We start from the raw sequence: 13,376 nt of genomic DNA, 5'->3' as shown, positions 1-13,376 counted from the left end.
ATAAATTACCGGATAACACTTAATGGCATCTGTCATAAGCATTCACTAATGCCCATGATAGTGTCATGTCTTAATTGGGACGGTCTTATGACACCGCTGTAAAGTCTTACCTGTTAACCGAAAAAAAATCAACAAATAAACCGCACTGGATTATAAACCGCAAGATTCAAAAGGAAGGAAAAAAGTAGCGGCCTATAGTCTGAAAATTACGGTAGATAAAGTAATTATTAGTGTTCCTGTATGTTATAATTTTTCTTTGCTAGCATGTCATTATTTCCCCTAAAGTTTTACACTTGGAGGGTCTTTACTGCAAAGCTATAGTTTGCACAACTTTTCTCTGCAGGTTCAAATCTGTAAACGCAGTGTGGAGGTGATGGATGCAGTACGCCGTGGTGCTCAACTAGCGATAGACGAGTGCCAGTTCCAGTTCCGTAACCGTCGGTGGAATTGCTCTACTCTAGAGAGCATGCCTGTGTTTGGCAAAGTAGTCACCCAGGGTAAGTTTACTATCGAGCACAGTGACTCCATTCCTTTTAACAAACTAAGTTTTAGGCAGTGATTTGATGGTCAAAATCCCAACCAATATTTACTTTAAAACGTCTTTAACACACTCTTCATTTTGTTCAATCTGTGTGTAATAAATCAATGTGCCTGCATGTGTGTGCGTTTCAGGCACCCGTGAGGCTGCTTTTGTGTATGCCATCTCAGCAGCCAGTGTGGCGTTTGCGGTCACGAGGGCCTGCAGCAGTGGAGAGTTAGAAAAATGTGGCTGTGACCACAATGTACATGGAGTCAGTCCAGAGGGTATGTAAGCACTCCCTCTCGTGTGCAAATACACACATGCAAAAATGGCAAGCACAACACATCTGATCAGTTGTAGTTCTAATATTTGGAGTGAACATCTGTTATATATCATTTGTAATGATACGGAAAAGTGCAAAAAATACTATAGGTAGTTTAATTCATCCATAATAAAGCCATAGCTATGTAAAAATAACAACTAATGTTAAAAAAAATCTTTTGCTTAAACGTGCATTAACTGAAAGTGGTGCTTGTGTGATAATCACAAGCCTATTATCACTGACTCAGTGTTGTGCTGGTGTCAGACTGTGGTTGCAGCCAGACAGCAAAACAATGAGACCTCTTATAAGTAAAATGCAAAGCTGCTGACTTGTGGGTAATGGTTTGCTGGTTCAACACTATGAGGATCACCTCAGACTTTTCAAAATGTCATTTGATACGGTATTTTGGGGAGGGGGGTTAGCTATTTTGTGCTGTAGTTTCATGATATTCTAATGTCTTGTCACAGGATTCCAGTGGTCGGGCTGCAGTGACAACATTGCATATGGGGTGGCTTTTTCTCAGTCCTTTGTGGATGTGAGGGAGAGGAGTAAAGGGCAGGCCTCTAGTCGGGCCCTCATGAATCTACACAACAATGAAGCTGGCAGGAAGGTAAGTCGGGCCTCTAATTACATCGTAACATTTTCACAAGAGTCACATCTCTTCACTTTATTGTTGGGTTTTGTCAGACCTGCACATAATTACCCAAGTTTCCTGTATAGTAATGTTGGCAAAACTTTTTTCCTGTTGTAGAGGAATCAGTAAGATTGAGCACAATTTGTTTGCACAATCTGTTTTAATTTCAAATATGAATGAAATAAATGGTCCCATGGTCAAATTCTCACCATAATGAAATTTTATCACTCTAATACCCCTTTCCCACTGGCCAAAAAAACCCATTTCAACCCACTAACAATCGGCTTTTGGTGGCAGTGGGAAAGGTGCAGCGACCCGCCTCGACCCGTGTCAATCAACCCGCCAAGAGACCCGCGTTAAAATCACCTCGGCTCTGATCGTCATGCAGTGTGAAAGCAAAACTCCGGCTAAACGTTCAACACCCTAATCTACGTGATGACGTAGGCTCTTGCGTGATGCGTCATAGTAACGTTCCAGTCGCCTCCCATTTAACACGCCCCACAACCTTAGTTACGATGATGCTCACAACAAAGCTAGTAGAAGAAGAAGAATTCACGTCGCTTACGTTGCCTCAGCAAAGCAGAGTGTTGATCCTTTGCTGCATTTCGACCATTTTGAGGGCAGTAAAAAGCATGAAAACAGAGAACACAAACGGAAAGGGGGTTTCCATGTTGCTCTGCATTGTTTACTTCCTTGAACTGAATGAATTCGGTCGCAGTTATCGACGCGCATCTTAGCGTGGTGACGTCAGGTAACCTTACGCACGGCTGAGGAGGGGTGGGGGGTTAGACGGGTGAAGAAAAAAAAAGACACAGCTTTTTTTTGTCAATGGGAAAGGTGCCAAATGCCAATTGCTAGTGGGTTGCATCGGCTTGGAAAAAACGCGCGTAGACCCATTAGTTTCAGTGGGAAAGGGGCATAACTGGAATACAAGTGAAACAACTGTTAATAGTAAAATATACGGAACAGTCTTGACTTTCACCACACACTGAGGTATTGTGGTTTACAGTACATTAAGTATTTGACTTTGAGGAATTCGGAATTCTAATTCGAAAAGTCTACACTGAGGAATTGTATTTTTTAGGGGCACTGAACTTCAAATATAGACCAGGGGTCTTCAAACTATTCCACATAAAGCTGCTGTGGGTGCACGATTTTATTTCAACCAAGGCGACACCGTTTCACCAATCTGGTGTCTTCCATTGTCATCATTTGATTGCAGTCAGGTGTTGCTTGTTATATAAGAAAACTTATTGGTTAAACTGTCCGTGCTGGATCGGTTGGAACAAAAACCAGGACCCGGTTTGGAGACCCCTGCTGTAGATGGACAGACACTAATGTGAGATAATAGAACTTTTTAACCACCAAAAAGTGTGTGCATATTCTGGTCCTTTCAATAACTCAAAATAACATTTTTTTTCTTGCGGATCCGTTTTTTTAAAGGGAACCACTGACAAAAAGACTTGTAGTTCTTAAAAGATACATGTTAGTATGGTTTATAATTATTTTTATTTACTTAGTTTATATACTGGTAGGTCAACATTGTTGTTGACGACACAATGCACTTTGGGCACTGACGTCACCGGGCAGAGCTGCAGGACTTCCGCAGTGTCACTCATTAGCTACATAAACATGTCGTCGGTTCTACCCTTCCAATTTGAACCCGAGCAGAAAAGTGATGAGCATGACAGCACTGGCGATATTTCACAAAACGATCAGCAAAAGCAATTAAATGAAGGTCTCCAGCAGGATTCGAACCTACGTTTGCTGTGCGACAGACAAAAGCATAGACCGCAGGACTTTACTTCCGCGTGACGTTCACGACTCACTTCAGATGGCAAGCAGACAACAATAACATAGGGATTGCGTAAAATGGTTTATTGAACACACAAAAAAACTCACAATCGTGAAAAGGGACACACAAAAAGGGTCCGTGACTAGTAGGTCAGGATAAAAAAAACAACAACAAAAAAAAAAAACGAGGGAAAACCGCAGTGAGAGCAGAAAAAAAAAAAAAGGCAATGATATATCTAGCAACGAAGGGATATACAAACTGTCGATTGGCAGCAAGTCAATATCTCGGCAAGCCACCTAGGATCGGTTTACAGGTACAATGTTGGAAACTCATCCCACATCTCTGTAACAAAACTAAAAAATATATTATAGATTTTTAAACCAATGGCAATAATATATGTGTTTCTAATAACATAATTTAGTAAAAGAGAACAACTGTGGTTTATTAGAGCCTACAAGTCTTTAAGTCTGAGGTTCCCTGTAATAGGTTGTTGTAAAGAAAGCTATTGTGTCAAGAGCAGAATTTTGAAACATATGCTGGCATGCGAAACCACTTATTTCAAACTTTGCAGCCAATCATAGGACCCATATATAAACAAGCAACCAGTCACACTCCCATTCACATCTATTGACAGCAGTCCTTTGTTAACTTTCCATGCATGTTTTTTGCAATGTAGGAAGAAACAGGACTATCTAAAAAGAGATACAGTTTTGATAAATGAATACATCCCTGACAGCATCAAACCAAATTGAGCATTAATACTTTTGCAAAAAGACTGTTTTTTTACATTCACTTTTTGCATTTCATATCTACTCTGTTCATTATGTTTCATGAATGTCAAAACCAGTTTTTGTTCTCTGACATCTTTTCAGGCCATCTTGGCCCACATGCGTGTTGAGTGCAAGTGTCATGGCGTGTCAGGATCATGTGAGGTGAAGACCTGCTGGAAAGCAATGCCACCCTTTCGCAAGGTGGGCAACATCATCAAGGAGAAGTTTGATGGTGCCACTGAGGTGGAGCAGCGCAAAATGGGCTCCGCCAAAGTCCTGGTGCCTCGCAACTCCCAATTCAAACCTCATACTGATGAAGATCTAGTCTACTTAGAACCCAGTCCAGACTTCTGCGACCATGACCCCCGCACACCGGGTATGCTAGGCACTGTGGGCCGCGAGTGTAACAGAACCTCAAAGGCCATTGACGGCTGTGAGCTGATGTGCTGCGGCCGTGGTTTTCAGACGCAGGAAGTTGAGGTCGTGGACAGGTGCAGCTGTAAGTTTCACTGGTGCTGTTACGTCAAGTGCAAGCAGTGCCGCAAAATGGTGGCGATGCACACTTGCCGATGATGAATGAGCACTGCTGGCAAATGGAACAAAGAATGAACCTCAATCCTCCACTGGATAGGACCAAAGTTTCTACTAAGTGTCAATGGAACCAGGCCGAGTAGCTGAGAGGTGCGTGGACATCCACTTGCTTGTCATGCTGTTTGTGTCTTCTCAATTAGATTGCATTGTCTCCCTCCCTCTACTCCTTATTGTAATGTTTAACTTATTTGTTGAGACTGAGGATCTTATCTGGAATTGACTAAGAAGGAGGGGGCAGACTAGTAGAGATAAGGAGGGACAAACAGCATGCATGGATGGATGTATGTGGTTAAGGGCTTTGGGTCTCGAAGGGGGCTGTTGGCGCTCTGTCCTTACTGCTGCTGCTTCAGGAACTCGTTCAGAATGCTGCAAGTCAAGGATGCGTCAATAAAGGACAAACTGCAAATATTGCACCATTTGTACATGGAATTTATCATTGTTTTCCAAGTGTGCATGGCTGCACTGAGCTAAGATTTTGTGACGTAAAGTTGTGTAAATGGCACTGGGCGATGCCATAATGTTATTCTGTGTACACTCATGTACACTAATTAATGACAAGTGAAAGCCACTATCATCTCCTTCTGTTTTTCTTTAAAACCAAAGCATGAGCACTAATGTCACAACAAAGAAAACAACACTCACATTCAGATAAAAGTTGATCTAAAAATCAGTACTCATCAAGAGCAAGTGGAGATAATAGAGAAAAACACATAAATCGTGTCTAGGTTAAGCATCATGGTTTGGTTTAGGTTGTAATGGAATGAAGTATTTCCACTGTAAAAAAAATAAAAAATAAAATAATAAAATAAAAATTCGATGGGTTGTGGGTACTCAAAATTCACAACATCCATTAGGTTACTAAATGCAGTGGCACTGAACCTAAATTAGATACACTGCATTCAGTTTATTGCCATATATGGACATTACCTTCATTCAACAATAATTTAGAGTTCCCAAATGTGCTGATGAAAATATCTATTTTAAATGTATTAAAATTTTCAAATCGTGAATGATCATTCTCCCCGTACACAACATGGCTGTTGATGATAACAGGTAAAGGACTGTGAGGCCTCGATCTTGTCGGAAGAAGGCACATGCATGGAGAAAAATACAAAATTTCTGGATGGTCATTCATGATTCAGGCATGGTCCTCTTCTTTTTTAATTCATTTTATGGGTTACACTGAATTACATATAAACACCAGATTAGGATTTGCCTTTACAAATTTTTACCATAAGAAGTGAACAGAACTGTACTGTAACTGAAATCAACATCATTCAGATCAGACGATTGTCTATCTCCTTGTTTGTTACATTGTTTGACAACACAATGAAAATACTAAGATAATAAAAAATTATAGCGATTGCCCATTGGTTGATGAGTATGTTCACCATGCATGATGACTGAAGCACTTTCTCTCCAACTGCACATAAAGCCTTCACTCCCGAGCATCTGACATATGACCATCTATGATCTACTTGTACCACCAAAAAAGCCATGCTTGCCTATAATAATGTGCTATCATTATAATAATCATAATGTAGATTTGTAAAGACTTATACACTGAAGATCATACTGCCTATGAATGTATGTTCATGCTGAATATATGCTGTCAAATACAAATGTTGTCACTGACTGCTCTTTTCAAATGCATGTATGAAATGGAGGAAAGACAAGAAGAATAAGAGAAATGATGATTAAAAGGAGCACATTCACCACTAATATCTAAATAACATTTGATGGGATTTACAAAACCATTTTGGTGTAAGAAATAATATGTTACTGAATGACATTGATGGACTGACATTGACATTAGAAAACTAACTCTCAGAGGATTACTCAGTCAAGGTAGGTTACAGTATAATGCAATGTTTATTAACTAAAAACCCTTGTCCAAATACTAACGTTTTCTTTGTACATATTTAATTTAAAAAATATATCTATTTTACTGATGAGATTACTGTAAATATTAGCACACAAGAATAAGATATACCCTTGGTGTATTTCAAGGTCATTCTCTGAGTCTGCAATACCAACATTACATACTATATAACCATTGTAGATACTGTCAGTATATCACATCATGAGACCACAGAACCACATATGTGGTATTTGGGAGAAGCAGGGCAGCCGCTCACTGTCTGGATCTTCTATGGATTCCTGAAAGAACAGAGGCAGGAACACTGGGATAGACAGGGATTTAAGCAAAATGCAGACCACATGGCACAAGCTGTTTCTCCTTCTGTCCCCATCGATATCACACACACACGAACACACACACACGCAGACTATATTCTGCAATAACTTTGAATTACATTGGTTCCATTGCGGTTGCTCAGAGCGGAAAGTGTGTCTGTAACTGCAACTGGTAAGCTCTGTCCTTAATTAAGCCACCAAGATGGCCTATATATGGAGTGGGTGTATGGTAGCCATGCTCATTGAGAATGTGTAAGTGTAGCTGTGTTCATGACCGCAGGTTTGGGAAAGTTACTTTGAGAATATATTCCGATGCAGCTGCATGTCACCTGTTATATAATAGAGTCAGTAAGGTTCAAATTCTATAATACTGAAGTACAATAATGTAATTTTAATTAGCAGTAGCCCATTTAGGATTACCAATCTCAAATATGCCGGCCACGTAATAAACTTTTTTGGGGAGGTTAGGAGACTGACAGCTCTCAATTGTTTTTGTAAATGTCATAAAAAATGAATGACTCCTTAAGTGAATACAAACTTACGATATTTTTTTCTTTTTCAAATGAAAAATTGCATCCCGATTAAATGTATTGTTTTTATGTATCAGGTTTAGGTTTGCCCTATCTTTGAATAGCAAACGTAATGTAATTTAGTACTGCAGCAAAAAAAAAAAAAAAAAGTTTGAAACAGTTATCCTTCACAGTGGCACTTAACCTGACGCTTCGTAATTGATTTAGTATACTGAACACTAAGGATGCAACAATACTCGGTTTTATATTGAACCGTTCGATACGCCCTCTTCGATTCAATACACAAAAACATTCGATCCAAATGAAAAGCTCCCAAAATGTATTTTCCAAATTTACAGCATTTTTGTCGTCTCTCTTGCTAAAATGTCCGGTGCAGCTTTTCCTTGAAAAAACAAACTCTGCCGCTAGCAGCCCCGCTCCTCCACTCCTCCCCCACACTGCCTGAAAGGTGGGAGGTGTGGCGCAAGAGGATCATTGCTCGTGAAGAAAGACAAAAACTTTCAACTTTCAATGTCGTACAGATCCGTTGCTTGGCAGCATTTTGGGTGAGCTGATATGCTATCCCCACTCGAACATATTTAACAAAGACTGTCTTTATGGATACGTACAACAAAGTCTGCCAATATATTGTTGCCGACTTGGCTGCTACAAACAACCTCGCTTTGACAATAGACAGCTGGACACCCTGGGACGACACTGAGAGCCATCTCACGGTTACATGATGAAGAATGACTGGCAAATGAAGAGCGCTGTACTTCAAACTCGTCCTGTTTATGAAATTCGATTGTTGAATGCTGGTTTTGTGCAGACATGACTTCTGTGGCATTTGTAAACTTTTTTAATGCCCAACAACACTTGCGCGCACACTAGATATCATCAAATAGCAACCTAGATATGCTACGTTAGCCCCCCCGTCCCATGCCACTGTCTGCGTGACCCCAGAGTGATCACGGGACGCAAAGTCCATATACTACATCGATGAATTAAAAACCGCTATGACTGAAAGTGGAAGTGGAAGCTAAGCAGGCCAAATCAATCCATACCAGTGACTATAGATAATGCTGCAAATATTGTTAATTCAGTACGTAACACAGATGGACTCGGACCACTAATAGGACGTTTTGCTCATGTGGTAAACATACCTGCTAAGAGAGCAGTACCAATCAACAGTGTGCCCCGCCTCACTTTACAAACAGTAAAGATTGTTCTCAGCACCTTTATACAAGATTTCTTCAGATCAGTAAGAAGTAAGCACATAAATATTATGCACTATAATGCATGTTTATATGATGGCACTGTTATTTTTGCTTGTTAGCAAAATAAAAAAAAACAAACAAACAAAAAAAAACACTCGTGTTTTTTGTTTCAGAGCATTGGATCGAATCGAAAATTGTGTCCCTCTTATGGAAAATCGTACCGAACCGTGACTTAACTGTATCGTTGCCTCCCTACTGAACACAGTGCTCCTGACTGCCCCTAAAATTTGACTCAGTACCAGGAAATTCTTCATCTACTCACATTTGTGTGGCTAGTATATATATTTGCTGATTACTTTTAAATCATCATTACTAGTTAATAGTTTTTGTTGATGGGAAACTTCAGTTCCACTCAGTCTAGTTGTTGGCGACATAGCACAGATGAACTATTAAAGTATGTAAATGAGTAGAAGGGTGACTATTTACGACGTGATTTAATTTACTTTATTTTGTGCGCTCCTCAGACCTGTCACCACGGGCGGGCCTTAGGGGGGTCCGTCTTCCCCCAAAATGGCTTGTGTCCCCCACTCAAAGCACAGAGCTGTTAAACAACCCCGTTCTTTATGTGGGATAGGGGGATTCATCAACTCCCAACCGCATAAGTGTATTTAATACATATTCCAACTTTTTAAATTGTCTAACTTGTATTATACTGTGACGATGTCTTTGCATGTAGGACTAGTGGCACAGTGATTTGAGCATTTGCAATGAGGCAAGTTTGTAAACCAATTTCATGCTTTTATTGTTTATTTTTAATGTTAATGTTACATTGTTTTTAATGATAAAGGAGCACTTACATTTGCCTTTTTGAAGTTGGGTTTTGTCTTAGCTATTTTCAAAGACCCAAAAATAGCAAAGAGGGTGTGCTCAACCTCATGACTTGATTTCGGTGGATTTTGTCCAATCATCGCCAAGAAGTGGCAATAGCAACTAAATTCAGCGTATTTATTGATTTAGAGAAGCGAGCGCGTCATTTCCTTCAGCATCATGCTCAGTTAAATTCACCACACACAACTTTGAGTGGCTTTCTTACAGTTGAGTCCATGATTATTTTTTTTAATACTCCTGGTGGCTTGGTTAACTCACAAGACTCAAACTTTTCAACTTTAAAAATCACCACTGCAGTTTGTATGTTTGTCCTGAGTATGTTTTTTTTTCATATTTTTGTTGATATCCAAGTTCATCCCAATTTCATCTCCAAACGAGGGTGCTGGAAAAAAAATGTTTGGGAGCCACTGTTGTAAACCATTTAGTTACGGATTCAAATCCTGCTGTTGATACTTTACTGTACCTTAATGTTACTTTACTGTTTTAGTTTCAAAACAAGGTTCACAATTTTTTGCTGCTGACCTGCCTTGGATGAGATGATTACTTGCTACAAGAATGGGGTATACTGTGGTATCGGCTTTTTCAAAATATAGAGTTATTATTGTGACCCCCTCCTCTCCCCCAGTTCTGAGACACATGTTGCATATAAAGGGTTAACAGTGCAGGTTGGCTGGATATTAATGCCATTCGCTCCCAATCCAAAAGAAGACTGGCTTTAAACCAGCCTTCTCCTTGGCCCCTCTCAAACTCCCAGATCTTCTCAGGCATAGTTCTCATATTAAAAGAAAACAAGTTACACAAATGAGACAGATGGTTCTTGTTTGTGATGACAGTTGCATTACTTTCTCCTCCAGCTCTCCCACCTCCTACCTACCCAGCACACCCATCTCATCGCTTTCAGCTTTTGTTTTCTGGTACCTTTGTCTATATCTATATAGTACTGCTTCTGGTTTATTGTCACACTCTGCAAAATAATCATAGCGGAGCATATGGATTTTCATTATACATTTTTATTTATTTATTTATTTCAATAGAATGGTCTGAATTTGTTGTGTTTGTGATTGTCAAGTCCAAGATCCAACCTGCTTCTAGCCCAAACTCAAGTGGGATACCGTAGGCTCAAGCTCTGTGAACCTTCGTATCAAAATTGGCATGAAAAAAGAATGGATAATTTTATTACAGTAAAAGTATGTAGAAACCTTATTTTACTCACTTAGTCTATTATTAAATTAACACGTGGGTAAAAGCACTCATAATATAGTCTTCAACTACATCTACAAAAGTGTGCAATTGCACTCTGGTACAAAAGAATATAGCCTCACATGGTATTCATAACTGTATATTCCATGTGTATTTTCTGAACACAGACCTTATGTTCTCATAAATAAGACAGACATTGATTAGTTTGGAATAACAGCAGACTTGAACTGGACCCGAGTCAAAAGACAAACAAAGCTTGAACTGACTTCACTGTTGTACTTTCTGACATAACAAATGTGATTTTCAAACAGGTCTGTATAACACACCAGTCCAAATACACAAGACCTTTTGAGTTCAACACACAAATAAATTCAAAGATCTCATCTCGAGGCTATTAGGGAAACATTTATCCCAGGAAAGACAGAAAAGATTAGGATTGAAGAGAGTGAAAAGAAAAAATGTCACAAAAATGACAGTGACAAGGTGTTTCATAATGTTGATGGGGGTTTTACCTGCCGTGACTTCAGTTTTGCTTGCAGAGATGGAGGATCACAGTCAGCTTACCTCTACATACACTCTCTCCTCGTGTTGTAGCCTTGTGTCTGTCATCAAAGAGATTTCAGATGAATTCCAAAGGCCCTTCTCTTCACACCTGGATACTAAATGCACCTGAAGACATGCATGTATAGGTGCTTAGCTACAGGTGAAAGGAGAAGGAGCGTGCGTGTTACATGTAGCTTTAAGTCAACAGCAATCAACCGCGTCAAAATTATCCTTGCAGTGACCAGTGTAAGTGTCATTTGATGGCCACCTGGCTGTCGAAACACTGCACAACATACACAGTCATATGTTTTATATGTGAGAGTAGCAACAGTTCATGGTGAGATGGGTGGACCTTAACATTAACGCTGAGGTAAATGCAGCTGAACAAATAAGAAAAAGTTAATTTTCTGTGGCTTGACAGTTAGTTAAAATTTATTTGCAAAGTGAATGACGTAACCCACAATTGGTTTTAGTTACAGTAAAACCATTTGGTAAATAGGTTTTAACACTCATAACGAATATTTATGGCCTACAGCAAAAGGTGATTTGTGTTACAGCCTATTGCACTTTATTTCTTATATTTGCAATTTTCATCAACATCAAAAGAATAACTACAGTAAAGAACAATAAAAGACTCCACCTTGCCTAGAAATGCAATGAATACACAGGGGCTGGGTCTACAGCCTCTCTGCTTTTTGTCCTTCCAACACAATAAAAACCTTTCATTTAACTGTTGTATGCAACATATTTTCTCGAAAGTCAAAATGCATCAAACAAGTGTCAACAGTGTGTGTGCTATAAATCATATGCATGTGTGAGAGAGACTGGGAGTAGAAGTGAGTTTTAGTGAAAAGAAGCATGTGTCAGATTCCAGCTTTACACAATATCAATTCACTTTTGATGTTTTACTTTGTAAAACTGCAAGATAAGTTTTGACGTACCACAGCCAAAGGGAAACAGTTATTGGCCCTATCAAAATACACTAAAAATGCTAAATCTTAATGTATGTGTTTGGTATGAAGTTTACGTCTTTATGACAGACTATATTAAAGACAACATACAAGGTCAGTACTATGATGCGTCAGAGATGCCAATTCATCAGATTTCCTGAGAAGAAAAAAGCATTTAACACCAAATTTGGTGTTTTGAATCTTTTTAATAAAGTCAAGGATTAAATGTTCACTCATAAATTGAATTTTCTTCAAAAAGTTAATCTAAATAAATAATTTTCCAACCCCTCTTGGATTATCATGAAAAGGTGTCATTAAAAGGCTTAAAATGTTTGACGTTTTTCAAGAATGGAAAAGGTTGCACTCTGACATATTAGAGATCTTTTCAGCCTGATAAGACAATTACACTGCAAACTTGTATGAAGCAGTTCAGATGAGTGCAGCCTTTATACCATTCTTAGTAAAATCAACATAGAGTGGAACCTGAGGATTTCCTCTGAAGTTATAGAAGTCCGCATGCACCCAAGATTTGTAAGCAAACATATTTTAACTGTCTTTTGTATGGATCATGATGGGTATAAGCAGTGTTCAGTTCACTATGCCCAATCCTTCATTTTCCTCAAGGCATACCATTATATACAAAAAGTCAGGTAGTCAAGAAATTATTCACACAACCTTTCATACCTTTGGTCACCATTAGTCATGCCAATACTGGCTGCCCAAAACCAGCTGTGTGGCAAGGGGGAAAAAAAATCCAGGATCCTATTTGTATTAGTTTTAAAACAAGACAGGTGTTGTATTCTTAAAACTTAACAGGTCTTAATGCACAAATCCGATTTTTTCGTGTTTGTCCGACTCAAGTGAGGCAATAACTTGATGGTCTGAACTGGAAAAGTCGCATAAAAGTGGACTATTTCAAATCCAATCTAGGTCACTTTTGTATGTGGTTAAAATCTAATTAAGGTCACATTTTCCAGAAAGTTGCTGGGGTCTGAACTGTCAAGTCCCCTAATCGGAATTCATGCAGCAATTACGTCAGCAAAGAGCGAGGGAGACAGGGTGCTATGGTAGCAATGGAGCTGTGCATTAGCGTTAGCGCCTAGCTTGAATGCAGTTTTTAGGGAAGAGGTGGGCTAGACAACAGTCATACATAAATAAAGGGGTGGTGGGCGGGGGGCAGAAAAGCCTGTGAATGCTCGGTTTTCTTTCTGTGCTCCAAATGAGCAATATATCAAGATTGC

The 13,376-nt window shown here is 39.3% G+C and overlaps 1 protein-coding gene across 1 annotated transcript in view; it reads left to right on the top strand.

Annotated features, from left to right (window-relative positions):
- Positions 1-8,145, top strand: part of wnt4 (wingless-type MMTV integration site family, member 4) — a 44,752-nt gene extending 36,607 nt beyond the window's left edge. Inside the window, exons 3-6 of the mRNA XM_057846559.1 lie at positions 344-497; positions 673-804; positions 1,310-1,452; positions 4,144-8,145. Of these exons, the coding sequence (XP_057702542.1) occupies positions 344-497; positions 673-804; positions 1,310-1,452; positions 4,144-4,614 (900 nt within the window). The 3' untranslated portion in view covers positions 4,615-8,145. The remainder of the gene's footprint in view (positions 1-343; positions 498-672; positions 805-1,309; positions 1,453-4,143) is intronic.
- Positions 8,146-13,376: the final 5,231 nt, after the last annotated feature.

Source organism: Corythoichthys intestinalis, chromosome 9, assembly GCF_030265065.1.
Source record: "Corythoichthys intestinalis isolate RoL2023-P3 chromosome 9, ASM3026506v1, whole genome shotgun sequence".
In the NCBI taxonomy this organism is placed as follows: Eukaryota; Metazoa; Chordata; class Actinopteri; order Syngnathiformes; family Syngnathidae; genus Corythoichthys; species Corythoichthys intestinalis.
The sequence above is the reverse complement of the archived record's forward strand: the minus strand, read 5'-3'. Positions and strand labels throughout refer to the sequence as shown.